General features: G+C 36.3%; 1 protein-coding gene and 1 long non-coding RNA gene across 3 annotated transcripts; one reads left to right on the forward strand and one right to left on the reverse strand.

Moving 5' to 3' along the window:
• The first annotated feature begins 1840 nt into the window (after positions 1–1840).
• LOC148873413 (uncharacterized) lies at positions 1841–5969 on the forward strand. The gene is made up of 2 exons (XR_016105458.1): positions 1841–2534; positions 2686–5969. It is a non-coding gene; the product is annotated as an uncharacterized LOC148873413 (long non-coding RNA).
• Positions 5897–14568, reverse strand: LOC148873414 (UDP-glycosyltransferase 74G1-like). Of its 2 annotated transcripts, none has more exons than XM_088965932.1 (3): positions 14271–14568; positions 7367–8034; positions 5897–6832 (listed from the first exon to the last, which is right to left on the reverse strand). In XM_088965932.1, the coding sequence occupies exons 2-3, from the start codon at positions 8024–8026 to the stop codon at positions 6104–6106; spliced, it is 1389 nt and encodes a 462-aa protein (XP_088822058.1). In that variant the 5' UTR covers positions 8027–8034; positions 14271–14568; the 3' UTR covers positions 5897–6103. The 2 variants fall into 2 exon arrangements, with proteins under 2 accessions (XP_088822058.1, XP_088822059.1); XM_088965933.1 differs by having other exon boundaries at positions 7367–7965; positions 14271–14421.
• Between the last annotated feature and the right edge of the window lie 602 nt (positions 14569–15170).

Raw genomic sequence — 15170 nt, forward strand, 5'->3', positions numbered from 1 at the left:
GGTCGCCGTCGCCCCCACAACGTATCCCAATGACAACTATAGGAAATATTCCCAATGCATGCGGGGAGATGTGCACGTGGGGCACCAATGTGAACTCAAGAGATATGCATGTGCACCTCAAAATGATTCTTGGAGTTCTTGTCTTCAGTCATAAATAATTAATAGGGTAAACTTCATATAGGGTGTTTTACTTGATTACTTAAGGCTCAGTTGGGAAAGAGTACAATACAAATATGTTCACTGTCTATACATACAAAATAATACAAATACAAGGCTTTGCACTCTACATGTTGTATTTGTACTTCTCCCAAATTAAGCCTAAACTTCATTTTATACTATGTTCCCTTTAAGGCTATGTTTGGTTCGAAGGAAAAAGTAAGGAAAGATGTGAAAATCTATACAATGTAAAGGTTTTCTTACCTTTCCTTTCCTCTCCTTATTTTTTCCTTTAAATCAAACACAACCTAAACTATCCCAAATGAAGAAAATAAGTACCTGGCCATTAGCATTCCATTTCAAGAGAATGGAGGAATAGTACATATCATGTATGTGATACATTAGACATTTTTAATATCCAAATTATCCTTTTGAATGTTTTTACTTTTGTCTTCATTCCATATTTTAAAAGGAAAAAGGGGCATTTTTACTTATAATCTCATCTAAAAGTCGAAATTTCAAATGTTATGCATTTCGATTCCAGGTAGACGTTCTACCAAAAATGCATGTAGGCAGCTTGGGGAAAAACAAGAACTATGGCTGTTGGGAAAAACAGTCTGTGCGTGGGGAGTGCACAATGAGAGCGGATTAGTTGAACTTGGTAGCTGGCCGTGGGACCATCAGTTTGTTATACACTAAGTAATCATAAAATGCAGATGGCCCACAATAACTCAATTTCTCAAATTTATTCATGGCTTATGTAGAACTAAACAATCGGTTCCACAGTCCATTAAATAATAATAAATTCGAGCCGAGATTTATTCAACAAAAATTGTCCCAATACACTTCTTAGAATGATGTGTATGCAAGAGGTGTAAAGTGCGCCATGAGTAGTTCGAGTAAAGTACGGGCTGTGTTGTGTTGACTGTTATTGGTTGTGCCACTCTTTTCGGTGAAAATTTTGAGAGTCGATTTGATACGGCCCATGGCCGAAGCCCATATGGGCCTGTACTGTGCCATGGGTTGAACTAACCCAAGGGCCGAGCCTTGGGCTAGGTCGTTCCGTGCATCGAGCTATGGATGTTCAAGTCACCTCATTTAATTTATTAAAAGATTTTCAATAAAACAAGAGGTGTTGTTGAATCATCCACTTGAAGAAGTGAAAGTACATATATATCTCCAAAGACGGAGATTTTTTTTTTATAATTTTCCGGGCCGCAATTGATATGGCTGAAATGATCATGTCAATTGGACCATATGATTCCTTTGACCCATTCAATGGTAGATATTATTGTAATATTTTTATTCTTTTGAAGATTTTTATTTTCATAATGTGGGTTGAGTAAAGTGAATTCCCTCAACTTTTTCTTTCTATTTTAGCACCCTACTCTTGTTAAGTTTAACAAAATAAGAGCCAATCGAGGGCTGGTTTAGGTGGGTTGTCCTGCAACCAGCACTGTGGGGAAAAAAGGTAAAAGGAGAAAGTGATTGCTGACTAACCAAGCTGTGCCCACCATTCTATTTGGTGACACACCTCACCAATTAGAACGGTGGCACACCATTTGCAAACCACTAATTGTGGTTTGCTTAATTATGAAGAAATTTTTTGAAAAACCCCATTATACCCCTAAGCTCAAGTATAAATAGGAATCCCTCCTATGTTAGTTGATAACATATTCCATTTCAGTGTGTTGAGATGAGTATTGAGTTTGGGTGTATTGAGTGTCAGGTACATGTGAGATTCCAATGAGGCTATTTTGTATTTTCTCCTGTTTATAGTAAGAAGGAAGCTCCGAGTTGCTACCCGTGGATGTAGGCATTTTGGTCGAACCACGTAAATCTGATGTTCTCTCTTCATTCTTTCTTTATTGCTATCTGCTTTTATTTTCTTTCTGTGATTTCCATTGTGCAATTCCAACAATTGGTATCAGAGCCACATGGTTCTGTTCCAGGATTCTGCCGAAATCTATATTTGTTGTTCCGGTATTGCACGTGTTGAATATGGCGAGTTTGAGCTCTACCCGATTCGACATACCAAAATTCAATGGATCTAACTATGCAATTTGGAAGTTGAAGATGCATGCTGTGTTGGTGAAAGAAGATTGTGCAATTGCCTTAGAAGGAAAAGAGAAGAAGCCTGTTGATATGAAAGACGAAGGTTTTGAGAAGAAAAACTAGGTATTCTTCTTGCTTTAGAAGATTCACTTCTATTCAACGTGTCCGAGGAAACCACTACCAAAGGTTTATGGGACAAGTTGCGAAATCTCTACGAGGGGAAATCGATGTCCAACAAAATCTTTCTCCGACGATAACTCTACAATCTAAGGATGAAGGATGGAGCCTCTTTGCAAGTACATTTGAATGAGTTCAACACTCCCGTAAGCAAATTAGTAGCTGTAGAGTATTGATGACGAAGAAAATGTTGCTATTTTGCTTTGTTCTATGCCAGACTACTGGATAATTTGATAATGAATTTGAACAATACTAAAGATCTGTCATTAGAACTTACTATTCCTATGTTGCTTACAGATGAATCTCGTAAAAAAGTTGGTGATAATTCTTCAGGTGATGCAATGATGGTACGAGGTAGATTGAATGAGAGAAACGACTCTATCAAAAATCAAACGAGATCCCAATCAAGAGGCAACAAGAAAGGAATCAAGTGTTGGAATTTTGGTAAAAAGGGGCACCTTCGAAAAGATTGTCGGCAACCCAAAGCAGAGCAAAATCGGCCCAACTCTAACAAAGATCTGACTTCAAATAATTCCCAAGGAAATATCACGGAAGGAAGTGATTCATTAGAAGATGGTGAGTTATTGTCTATTGATTCTTGTGAAAATTTAAAGCATAACTGGATATTAGATTCTAGTGCTTCTTTCCATAGGACGCCATGCAGAGATTGGTTCTATACATACCAATCGTGCAATGGTGGGACTATTTACATGGGCGACAATAGCACATGCAAAATAGTGGGAATTGGAGACGCTAGAATTACTATGTTTGACGGCATCACTCGTACAATCTCTGGTGTACGGTATGTTCCTGAACTGCGAAAGAGTCTCCTGTCACTGGAAATGTTTGATGAAGACGGTTACAAGTTTTCTGGAGAAAAGGGTCAATTGAAGATCAATAAATGAGCTATGGTAATTGCAAAAGGCAAATTACAAGGGAAGCTATACCACTTGATCGAGGATACCATGGTCGGCGATGCCATCGTTACAAATGCTATGACTGATTCTGCCATGATTTGGCACAGACGTTTAGGTCATATGAACAAGCAAGAACTTAAGTACTTCTTGATCAAAATCTACTTCCTGGCTTAAAATCTACTGATTTGAATTTCTGTGAAGATTGTTTATTTGGGAAACACCATGGAGCTAGTTTTCCCAAGTCTAAAGCTAGGAGTAGAGAGGTATTAGATCTAATACACTCTGATACGTGGGAAGCTACTACGGAATCTCTTGGAGGTTTATTATACTTTGTCTCTTTTATTGATGATTTATCCAGAAAAGTATGGGTATATTTACTCCAATGGAAGAGTGATACTTTTTCCTATTTCAAGAAGTTCAAAGCTCTAGTTGAAAATCAAAAGGGGAAAAGAATTAAGTGTCTGAGAACCGACAATAGGAAAGAATATATCTTGAAAGAATTTGAAGATTTTTTCAATGAGCACGGCATTTGGAGATAGTATACGGTTCTATGAACTCCATAATAAAACGAAGTTGCTGAACAGATGAATCGTACACTTATGGATCGAGTTAGAAGCATGTTGAGTGCAGATGGGCTGGAGCAGTATTTTTGGGCAGAAGTAGTCAATACAACATGTTACCTAGTAAATCGCTCTCCCACTATGACACTTGATTGCAAAATTCCAGAAGAGGTACGGTCAGGAAACCCTGTTGATTATTCTTTCCTACGTACATTTGGTTGTGATGCTTATGTTTGGATTCCTAAGTAGCAAAGGACCAAGCTAGAGGCAAGGTCCAAAAAGTGTATTTTTCTTGACTATGCAGAAGGTACAAAGGGATACAGATTGTGGGATCCTACTGCCCACAAGATAGTTGTTAGCCGAGATGTTGTTTTCATGAAGATTTGATGCAGAAAGAATCAAGCTCTAAGACAACAGAAAAAGTTGAAGTGGAATATTTTCAAAAGATTCAAGAGCAACAAATTGATAGAACTGTTGATGTACCTGAAGAGCACATTGAAAATTTTGAAGGAGAGACTTACAGTGATCAAGGTCGATCAATGAGAGCTACAAGACCTCCTGTCTGATTTCAGGATTATGTAACAGCTTATGCTTGTATTATAGAAGAGCACGAGCCTTGTTCATACAGGAAGCATGCAAATGTCCAAATGCTCGTCATTGGCAAATGGCAATTGAGGAAGAAATGAAAGCTCTGAAAAAAAATAAAACTTTGGACTTAGTCAAACTACCTAAGAATCGAAAAGCCATTGGTTGTAGATGGGTGTACAAACTCAAAAAGGGCACTAGCGGGAATATCGAAAGATACAAATCTCGACTAGTTGTAAAAGGATATGCTCAGAAATCAGGTATAGACTTCAACGAAATTTTTTCTCTTGTTGTTCGATTAAGTACTATTCGTAATCTATTGAGTATGGCTGTAGTATTTGACTTGGAGCTAGAGCAGTTAGATGTTAAAACTGCATTCTTGCATGGTAATTTTGAAGAAGAGATTTATATGACTCAACCTGAAGGCTTTGTCGAGGACGACAAAAAGGATCTAGTTTGTCAGCTGACCAAATCACTTTACGATCTAAAATAGGCGCCAAGGTGTTGGTATTAGCGGTTTGATTCCTTCATTATGAGCTTGGGCTTTAGCAAATGCGAAGTAGATCATTCTGCCTACACATACTTTGGTAATGATCACTTCATCATTTTGCTGTTATATGTTGATGATATGCTAGTTGTAGGTACTGATAAAGGAAGTATCTCAACACTGAAAGCTCATTTGGCTAGGGAGTTTGACATGAAGGATTTGGGGGCGATTAATCAAATTCTTGGGATGATGGTATATAGGGATAGAAAGAACATGAAAGTCTGCATAACTCAAAAGAATTATGTTCAAATGGTCTTGCGGCACTTCAACATGCAAGATTCCAAACCAGTCAGTATCCCATTTTCTGTTGGTTGCAAGTTGTCTTCGGAACAACCACCTAGCACTGAAGCTGAGAAGACAGAGATGTCCCAAATACCATATTCATCAGCAGTAGGGAGGCTTGTGTTTGGCATGGTGTGCACCAGACTAGACATTGCACAAGTAGTGGGAGCAGTCGGTAAGTTTATGGCAAATCCAAGAAGAGATCATTGGACTGCGGTGAAGAGAGTCCTTCGGTATTTGAAGGGTACTTCTGAAATCTCCATTTGTTATAGTGGCCAAAGTTTAAAACTAATTGGTTATGTGGATGCAAATCTCGCTACAAAAGATTCACACTAACAACAACGCTGCTGATATATTGACAAAGCCGATGATGAGAGAGAAGTTCATCTGGTGCAGGGCTACTCTGGGACTTGAAGCCACATAGCAAGAGATGATCTGCAGCTATTCTCGAACGAATTTTTCTTCACTATGAAAATTGTCTTCAAGTGGAAGAATGTTGAAAAGCAAAAGGTGGGCCAGTCGGTGGCCCACCGAAATTGCAATCGGTGGCCCGCCAAGCTGTGCCCACCATTCTATTTGGTTATCAATTGTTGAAATATTATCTATGAAACTGTTGCTTCTCAAGAATTGTAATATAGATATAATTTACCAGATTTCCTTAATGCCACGACAATTAATGCTTGATTTGTATCGATCCTAACATACGATGACAAATCTCCAAGGTAAGAATTTCCCCCGGTGCATGAATATTAAATATTTTCTGAGGCCTCTAGTACTACAAGAAAGAAAAGATTGAAACAAAACTGCCAAGACATACGAGCAAATCAGGACCTCTTGAGCTTAAACAAGTGATCCAGAAATTCTTCAATGTTCTTGTCTGAACTGCCACCTGCATCAAGTGCTTTCTTAGCTAACTCCTTCCATCTTGTTGTATTCTTCCTAATGGTTTCCCCTCTTACTCCTTCCATCACTTCCTTGAGGCATCGTTCAATTTCTTCCCCCCTCACAATCCCCTTCTCAATATCCACCTTAGCTCGTACTCCCACTTCCCACACACTCTCCACACACTTGGCATTAGTGGGTTGGTCCGACCACTGTGGGATTCCTACCATTGGAACTCCTAAGCTCAATGCCTCCAGCGTCGAATTCCAGCCACAGTGTGTCACAAAGCATCCAACTGCTCGATGATTCAACACCTCCAACTGGGAACACCACGGCACGACCAAACCATATTCTGATGTATCCTCTTCGAACTTCGTTGGCAGCTTGCTTTTCTCCTTTTCTCTCACTACCCATAAGAAATTTCTTTTGCTTTCCCTCAGACCCTTGGCTACTTCCTCCATCTGCTCCTCTCCCAATTTTGCAAGACTTCCGAAGGATATGAACACAATGGACCCTGCTTCTTTTGCGTCCAGCCACTCTAGATAAGCATCAGTGTTCGCCTTCCGGAGACTCAGATCGGTGTCCCCTTCAACACTCTTATTTAAATACACTGAAGGTACAGATGGGCCAATCGTCTTTACCCGCCAGAGCCCCACCAGGGTACTCAACACCTACATGGGACCAGAACATCAGTAACTCTCACAGTTGGTATTGTATTGGAACAGAACAAACAAGTTAAATGGATCAATTGGAACTGAATCACACAATATTCGAAGTCGAATCCAATTAGAATATTGAAAATTATTGTTTGAATTCGATTAAATATTTAAATATTCGATTCGATTTGAATTCGATTGATTAATTATATTTTAAGTAATTAATAAATGTTTTTATTTTTATAAATTATATAAATATATAATTTAAATATTATATATAGAAATTATATAAAATACTTAAATATTTTATATATATTATATATAAGCAGAATTAAATAATTGATTGAATTCGGATATTTATCGAATCGAATCAGGACATATCTGACTTCGATTTGATTACTTAAATAATATGAATATGATATTTAATAAATTTAACCGATTATATGATATTGGAATTATTCAAATTGGATTCAATTATGTCAAATCTTAAATATTGAGTAGCCAATGAGATTGTAACACCTCACGTTCGGAATGGTTTTAGAGGCTTACCTCACTCTCCAGGTCGTGAAAAGTATTGATGAAAACCCAATCTACTTTATCCAAATTAGAAAATTGACCCAAAAGCATACTGAAGAAGTATGAATTGTTAGACTCTTTGTCCACAATGAAAGATGGGAACTCCGTCAACCCAAGCGGTGGCAACCCAGGAAGCACTACTGTATCTTGCTCTGCTGAAGGGATGGTGACACACTCCTGTCGGACATGATAGTAGATGGCGAAAACAGCGCAGGATTGAGTGACGAAAGACGCTCCTTCCAAGCCAAATCTCTTGGCTACGTCCAGGACCCAAGGGAAAAACGAGTCATACACAAGACAAGTGAAAGGATACTCAGAGCCTTCATACTTCTGAATCACCTCGGCTAGAGTTCTCGACCCCACATCCTTGAATCGCTCATTGTAGGCCTCGGCACCTTCGGCGGAGTCAAAGCCACCTTCATCGAAGCCATCGGAGATCGTCTCAATTGGGATTGAGCCAACATCTGATTGCATGGATTTGCTAATGAAGACTGTCACAGTTAGTGTGGATTTGATGCCTTTGGAGATTAGACGCTTAGCAAAATGGAGCAAAGGGTTCATATGGCCTTGGCCTGGACCAACAAAAACCAGGACATGGGGCGTCGGCAATGAATCTCTTCCATTATTCTCCATTTCTTTGGCTACAGAAATCCATGGATTAGGGGGGAGAAGATGTAACATATATAGAAATGAAGGTGAACGTTACGTTCTAATATAGGACAGAATTATACTACCAAAAATAAATTTTAGGTAAATTGCTCAAACCTCCCCATGAGCAAAAACCAAAAAAAAAAAAAAAAACTCCCTTGAAGATGGATAATTGTAATCACCTTTCCTGAATTTTCTGATACAGTTACAAGTAGACCTCATATGTTAGAATCTTCTGAAAAGAAGCATGAAAATGTTCAAAATACCCTATAGTTATTATTGAGTCTGTTTTTTTTTTTAGAGAAAATAACACAAACTTTATGAAAACATGAGAGAGAGAGAGAGAGAGAGAAAAAGAATTTAAAATTGTAACTTTACCTGAGCGATTGATATGAAGGACAAATTAGAAAGATAAATCAATTTCAGAAAAGAGATTGAAAGGATTTGGGATGGTCAGTTTATATGTAAAAAAAACTTTGAAAATAAACTTTTTAGTTAAAGGTAGTGCATGGGTATTTTAGACAATTACATGTCTCTTTTTAGAGGATTCTAGCAGAGGGAATCTATGTGTCAAAAAGTTTGGAGGGAACTGATTACAATTACCATTCTTCAAATATGATTTTTGCAACAACCCACAATTTCAATAAAGGTTTCAGCAATTTACCCAGACTTTTTCCCCTTATAAATTACACTATAGCTAGACAATTGCTTGAGCAAACAAAAATCCGCTTCATGCGCTGTATCTCCCACATTCATTTTCACTTTGAAAATCTCTACAGTTCAGCACTAAAGGACCTTCCATTTTTGCAATCCCAGAAAATATTCTTGCATTGGCATCACTGTGCACGTGGATTGACTGTGCTAAATTTAATACTTTGGGTAGATTATAGACGAGCTTGCATTTCCTGCGTGCTTCCAATAAATTCTATGCATTTACTAGCATTTCCTGATCAATAAACAGTGCTTCCAATAAATTCTATGCATTACATCAACTGATTTTAAATAATTTTATTTCAAAGGCCGGTGCATTGGCAAGAGACTGAATCATTCTAGATATTATCATTGGTAGAACGTTTCAGAATACATCCATTCTGTATATTGGAAAAACCTCTTGATGATGATATCATCATTCTAAATATTATCATTGGTAGATGTTTCCAATAAACGGCAGGGTTGCATGCAATACTGTTGCAGGAAATGCTTTCTCACCCTGAACTTTAAGATTTGGACTGGTTGGAGATAAAACTATGCACACCGGGCTAGTTATGTCAGTGTTTAGTACATATGGGGCTTGCAGTGAATACTCACATGTCCACTCATGATAGGTAGCCCAACCCAATGTACATGATTTTGTCTCCCACTTATCCTGACTACAAAAGACCCACCCTGAACTTTAAGATTTCAGCACTTTGCCCTACTATCAGCATTTTATTAGTTTAGTGTTTTAAAAACTGACTTGGAAGTCAAATCATTTTTGCCTTTGGGTCGCAAGTCACCAATTTGACCGTTTTAGGTTGAATGGATTAGACTGTTTTTTATTTATATTTAATTTATGTTTTTTAATTCAGTTTTTTTTTATTTTTTATTTACAAAAATATTAAAAATTGAAACTTATGGCTAGAAAAGGGGGTTTTAGCAAAAAAGTGGGGTGAGACACATAGATCTCGAAAAATTACCCAAAATAAAAAGAAATCATCTCAATCGAACATTGGAGTGCAAAGTTATGACCTCCCAAAGTTTATATACATAGTATGCAACCTGTGACCCGACCACTGAATTAATCGGGTCAATGGTCCAACCATCTAGGTCAAACAAAAATTGACCAAATCAACAGGTTTTGACCTTTCTCCTGATTTTACTCAACGACGGGTTGAAAACACTATATTAGTTAACTTTAGAAAATTTTCTCAAGTGATTACCATGTCTGCGAGTAAACATTATTAAAACCCCAAACTGCCCTAATTTTATTTTATGAGGTCATTTTTGTAGAAAATTGATAAAATAAACAACAAAAACAAATACAGAGAATAAAGGAAAAGTAGGAAATTGAAAAAATACTGGAGTTACAACAAAAATGATTAAAAAGATGATAATTAATCAAAATAAAAAGACATAAAATATAAGAAAGAAAAGGCACAAAATATATAAAAAAGGAAAATATAGAAAACACTGAAAATTGCAACAAACAAAAAAACAAAATAAATACAAAAAAGAAGAAGAAAACTGAGAAAATACAACAAAAATATAGATAATTGGAGATAAAAAAAAAGGATGGTACAAAAATACGGAAAAATAAAAAACAATAGTAGGCATTTTTAAAATTTTATCACTACGTCAGGCTCGTTAACAGGGGTGAGGGCGAAGTAAGAGAACATGAAAGTTCAAGGTGAGCATTTTGTCACAACCCCCAAAGCCCAAGGTAGCAATCTATAATTTAAGTTTAATATTTTATTAAATTTCATTAATAATTTTATTTGTGTTTACTTTATCTTTATTTAGGATAAAATAATAATTAATTATCTATTTTTAATAAACCTTTTTAATCCTTTTTCTTTGTTTGTTCTGCTAAAGAAGATTCAAAAGGGAAGAAAATCATATTAAAGGCCAGTTCCCGGGTTGAACAATCAGTCCATTCTAACAAAAAAAAAAAAATAAATAAAAAATAAAAAATGGTCAAAACCGTTGAACGGTTCAACTGCCTGAATCAACGATTTGTTGATCAAATCAACATTTTTTAACAAAAATCTAGTTTTAGAGAAAAACGGAATCGGTCACCTGACCGATTCCCGGTTTTTCTGGTGCAACCATCTGGTCCGGCCCGGTTTTGAAAACCATGTTTTCAACAATGTGCCCTAATATCTTCTAACCCATAAGCTTCTATTCTTTGTTACAGGTTGGTCGTCTCTACTATTACCATTAGACTACTTATTCGTATCTGTGATTTATATATGCAGATTGTGATTATTTTATTAAAACTGAATTGCCTTATACTGCAACAATCTTAAATCTGATTTCCTTCAATTTTCATCACCACTTTGTTGAATTGAAAACTACAAGTTAACATCGCAATAGATCTTTACAGGGTCACAACTCACAACAGTCGCTCGCCGGTAAGCATATTGGGCTTGAATTTATTAGGGGAGAAGCTTCGGTCAAGACCCAAGTGGAATGAGGTTCATAGATAAGATTTTATTTTTTAATGCGCCAGCCCATTGGACTTGAAGCATGGACAAGTACAAGTTCACTTATACTTTGGGTTTCAATTTAATTAATTATAATGATAATAAGGATCGAACACTAAATCACTCGATTAAACAAGGTTTGATACCATCTCAAGAAAGCTTTTCAACCGAAAAGGTTAAACTATTAGATGAGGTCTCTGAATAAGTTTTCATTCTCCAACAAAGGATTGATGCCAGAGCAACATGTGATGAAAAATGTACAAGTTGGGAAGGATTTGAGGGGGCTGCCTTGGATGAGGAAAAGGCATGGAATGTTTTTAATGCGATTTAGTTCTAGACGATACCAATAAAATGGATTTATATGTGGATGATCTATTTGTACTACAAAAATATGGTGATGCCAAACACTCTGAAAAACAAAATCTACTTGTGGCAATGAATTCATGTGATGTGGTGGGGTAATTTAATGGAAATCTACTTGTGGCCATGAATTCATGCTAGGAGATACCATGAATTAAGTCATCAAGGGGTACAAGTTTAAATCTTCCCTATAGTGTAAATAATACAGATTACAAATCATAGTAAGGTTGAGCTTATAAATTCTTAAATGAACTAGAATCAGCTGGAATGGGATTTTGTTCTAAGAGAGGGGATTGATGGTCATTCCCTCAAATGAGAAATGCCATTCCATCTAAAAGGGGGAATGGGATTCAGATTCCACCCAACCAAACAGTTGGAAATTGGAATCGGAATTCCCCATTCCAAATGAGACCTTAAATCATAAGGAATAAAGGAATGAACTCAATGAAGCAGATATGAGTTTCGATTTTGAGTGAGTAGTTAAATTTCCCTTTTTAAAATGTTTTACAAAATCATCCCTACCCCACCTTCCCTCTTTTTCTTAATTTTTAGACACAGAAATTATTAGGTGGCAACTCCCCAATGTCCCCACAACCGCAAGGCATTGTTTGTCTCATACTACAAGTCCTGATGCAAGCTTTTTTTTTTTTTTTTTTTCCATTGTTTGTTGGTTCAGACTTGAAACCCTATGGGTCCCATAAAAACCGAAATTCACCTATACTATGCACAATATTGAATGGATTTACTTGCAAAAGGATCCAGGTTTTTTCCTATTTGAATATGAGCTAGGATTTGGGGAGAAATCCCGATCCTAATTCAACTCTACCCAAGTTAAATTGTGTAGTCTCATACTCAATCTGTATATATTTTAAATTTTTTTGTAATATTTTTTAAATTCTTTTTATTATTTCATATATAAATAATTGTATAAATCAAAATCCATATGGAATAAAATCAAGGTTTTTAAAACCGATCCAAAGAATGAACCGGCCAGGGGTCTGGTTCCTGGGTTAAATGGTCCAATCATTCAAACCAAACGGTCGGTTTATTCTGACAAAAAAATTAAAAAATAAAAAAAATAAAAAATGGTCAAAACAATTGAACGGTTCGAACAGTTCAACTGCCTAGGTCAATGGTTTGCTAACCTACGGGGATCGGGTGATGGTGCAACTATAGGTAATCGAGAATAGAGGATTTTTGTCCCCAATGGGGATTGGGAATGGGGACTCGGATTAATTTCAGAATCGGAATCGAAAACGGACAAATATAACCCTCGCCCCGAACCCACCCCATTGCCATTTCTATCATAAAGTATTTCCCCTTTTTCCCAGTGGATGACAAGGCACCACCTCTTTGTTTTTTGAAAAAAAAATAAATGTTGGATATGAAAATTGAAAATGGATACTTCCAATGAAAGAGCAAAGTAAAGCTCCCTCCAAATAGGTTAGTGGTATCCCTCCGAATTATATAGGAGGATTGGGATTAAACCTATTGAACTGCAGGCTTTCCATATATGGTATAGTAACTGCGCCTCACATGCACCCCTACTTTGTGCCGACCCCTGATTTCCCTACAATTCCAATTAGAGGTGCCCCTGATTTTTCTACAATTCCAAATAGGGGTGAGCATTGTTTGATTAAAACTAAAAAAGCGAATACAAAATTTTGGTTTTGGTTATTTTGGTTTTACAAAATTTTAGTTTCGGTTTTGGTTTTGGGGATTGATAATTCGATTAACTGAAAATTCAAATTAATCGAACTTTATTATCTATATAATATATAAGTTAACATATAATACATATATAATATGTACAATATATATTATATTGTATATTAAAAATATATAACTTATTATATATATTGTATTGTGTACATTATTTAATATATAATACATATATAATATGTATAATATATATATATATATATATATATATATATATATAATGATGAAATTTGGTTTTAACCGAAAACCAAATTGGAATTTTTAGTTTTGATTATTTTGGTTTCAGTTTGATTTTTTATTTAAATTTTTGGTTTTAAAAATTTTGAGTTATTCGGTTTTATTTTTAACTGAATAAACCGTTTGCTCACCCCTAATTTCATCTATGTAATACCAAAACAACATTACTCTGTTTAGGAAGAGTGCAAATACAAATATTTCCAGTGCAAATGCATATTTACTTCAAACATAAACGCAGACATTGTTTCAAGAAACACCGATTAGGGTTGTTGTTTTGGTAGGCAAAGTTTCAACAATTTGATTGATGTGCCATTGATATGGAGACCAAATCAGCCCCGCACAACATCCCACAGTATACTCCCGCCATGTATTGAAAACATTTCCCAATGATAATCCCAGAAATAGTGATATCGTCATCGGGAAATGATCCCAATACATGGCGGGGATGTGCTGTGTGGGGGCTGATTTGAACTCACTGATATGGTGCTGACATGGATGAAAAACACAAATTTCTCAAGTATAAATAAAGGTGTTTGTGTTTCAATTATAAATGACATTTCAACTCAAAACTCAAAACTGTAGTTAAAACACCAACAGTACCAAAAACAACTCATGTCAAGGCCTAATCTAGATTCTTGAATTAATGTATTTCCTGAGAAATATTACTACATATAATAACCATGCACTTATAAGATGTATTTGCAACTGTAAACAAGGGTGTGGCTTACCTAGTTCTGCAAGTGTTAGTGATGGATTATACTATCATAACAACTTGGAAAGAAAGAGAGAGCTCCTTCTTCTCTTCTTATTAATGAAGAATGGATGATGGAGAGTATTTTTCTTATTTTTTTCCTCTCCTTTATTTTCGAAATGAAGATCAACGTCTGAGACCACCCATTACCTTTTATAAGCACAGGAGGAACTGACTTGTGATTTTGAATTCTTTTCCATTTCAAGAGACCGTGGGTCACGCACTTATACTGATGAATATATTCTTTTAGACCACCAACTTTTTAGCTTGTGCATGGTTGTCCAATGGTTGCCATTGAATGATTCTTATAGCTCAAGTTCGTTTTGCTATTGTTATATTTGTGAAATTGGCATCATTCTTGCATCTCGCATTTGATATAAATAGAAGAGATCCATGCAATGTACGAACTGGTCAATGCTGTGAAAAATTTCTTTCTTGAGGCCAAATGGGGCCAAAAGCTTAGAATTATCCTTGATAATGTATTGATATAAGTGGGGAACTTGGAAGCATATCTCGGTCCCCCTGAAAGCACCCTACTAAGATGGGGTTTTGTGAGAGATGGACTCTAGCTAGTAATCTCAAACAATTCTTAAAAAAACTTTGGTTGTTGAGGGGCAACAGCACATTCCTGGGAATGCCATGTTACCAATGAGAGGGGTAAAATAGTAATTATCCTCTATTCGATCATGTCCACCCCATAAACTCTCTCAACAGCATAGGTTTTTTTAATAATCTCATCTAAAAGTCAAAATGTCAAACGTTATGCATTTCGATTTCAGGTAGACGTTCTACCAAAAATGCATGTAGGCAGCTTGGGGAAAAACAAAAACTTTGGCTGTTGGGAAAAACAGTCTGTGCGTGGGGAGTGCACAATGAG

This window comes from Nelumbo lutea, chromosome 1 (genome assembly GCF_056320005.1).
Source record: "Nelumbo lutea isolate HS-2025 chromosome 1, American lotus-T2T, whole genome shotgun sequence".
Classification (NCBI taxonomy): domain Eukaryota; kingdom Viridiplantae; phylum Streptophyta; class Magnoliopsida; order Proteales; family Nelumbonaceae; genus Nelumbo; species Nelumbo lutea.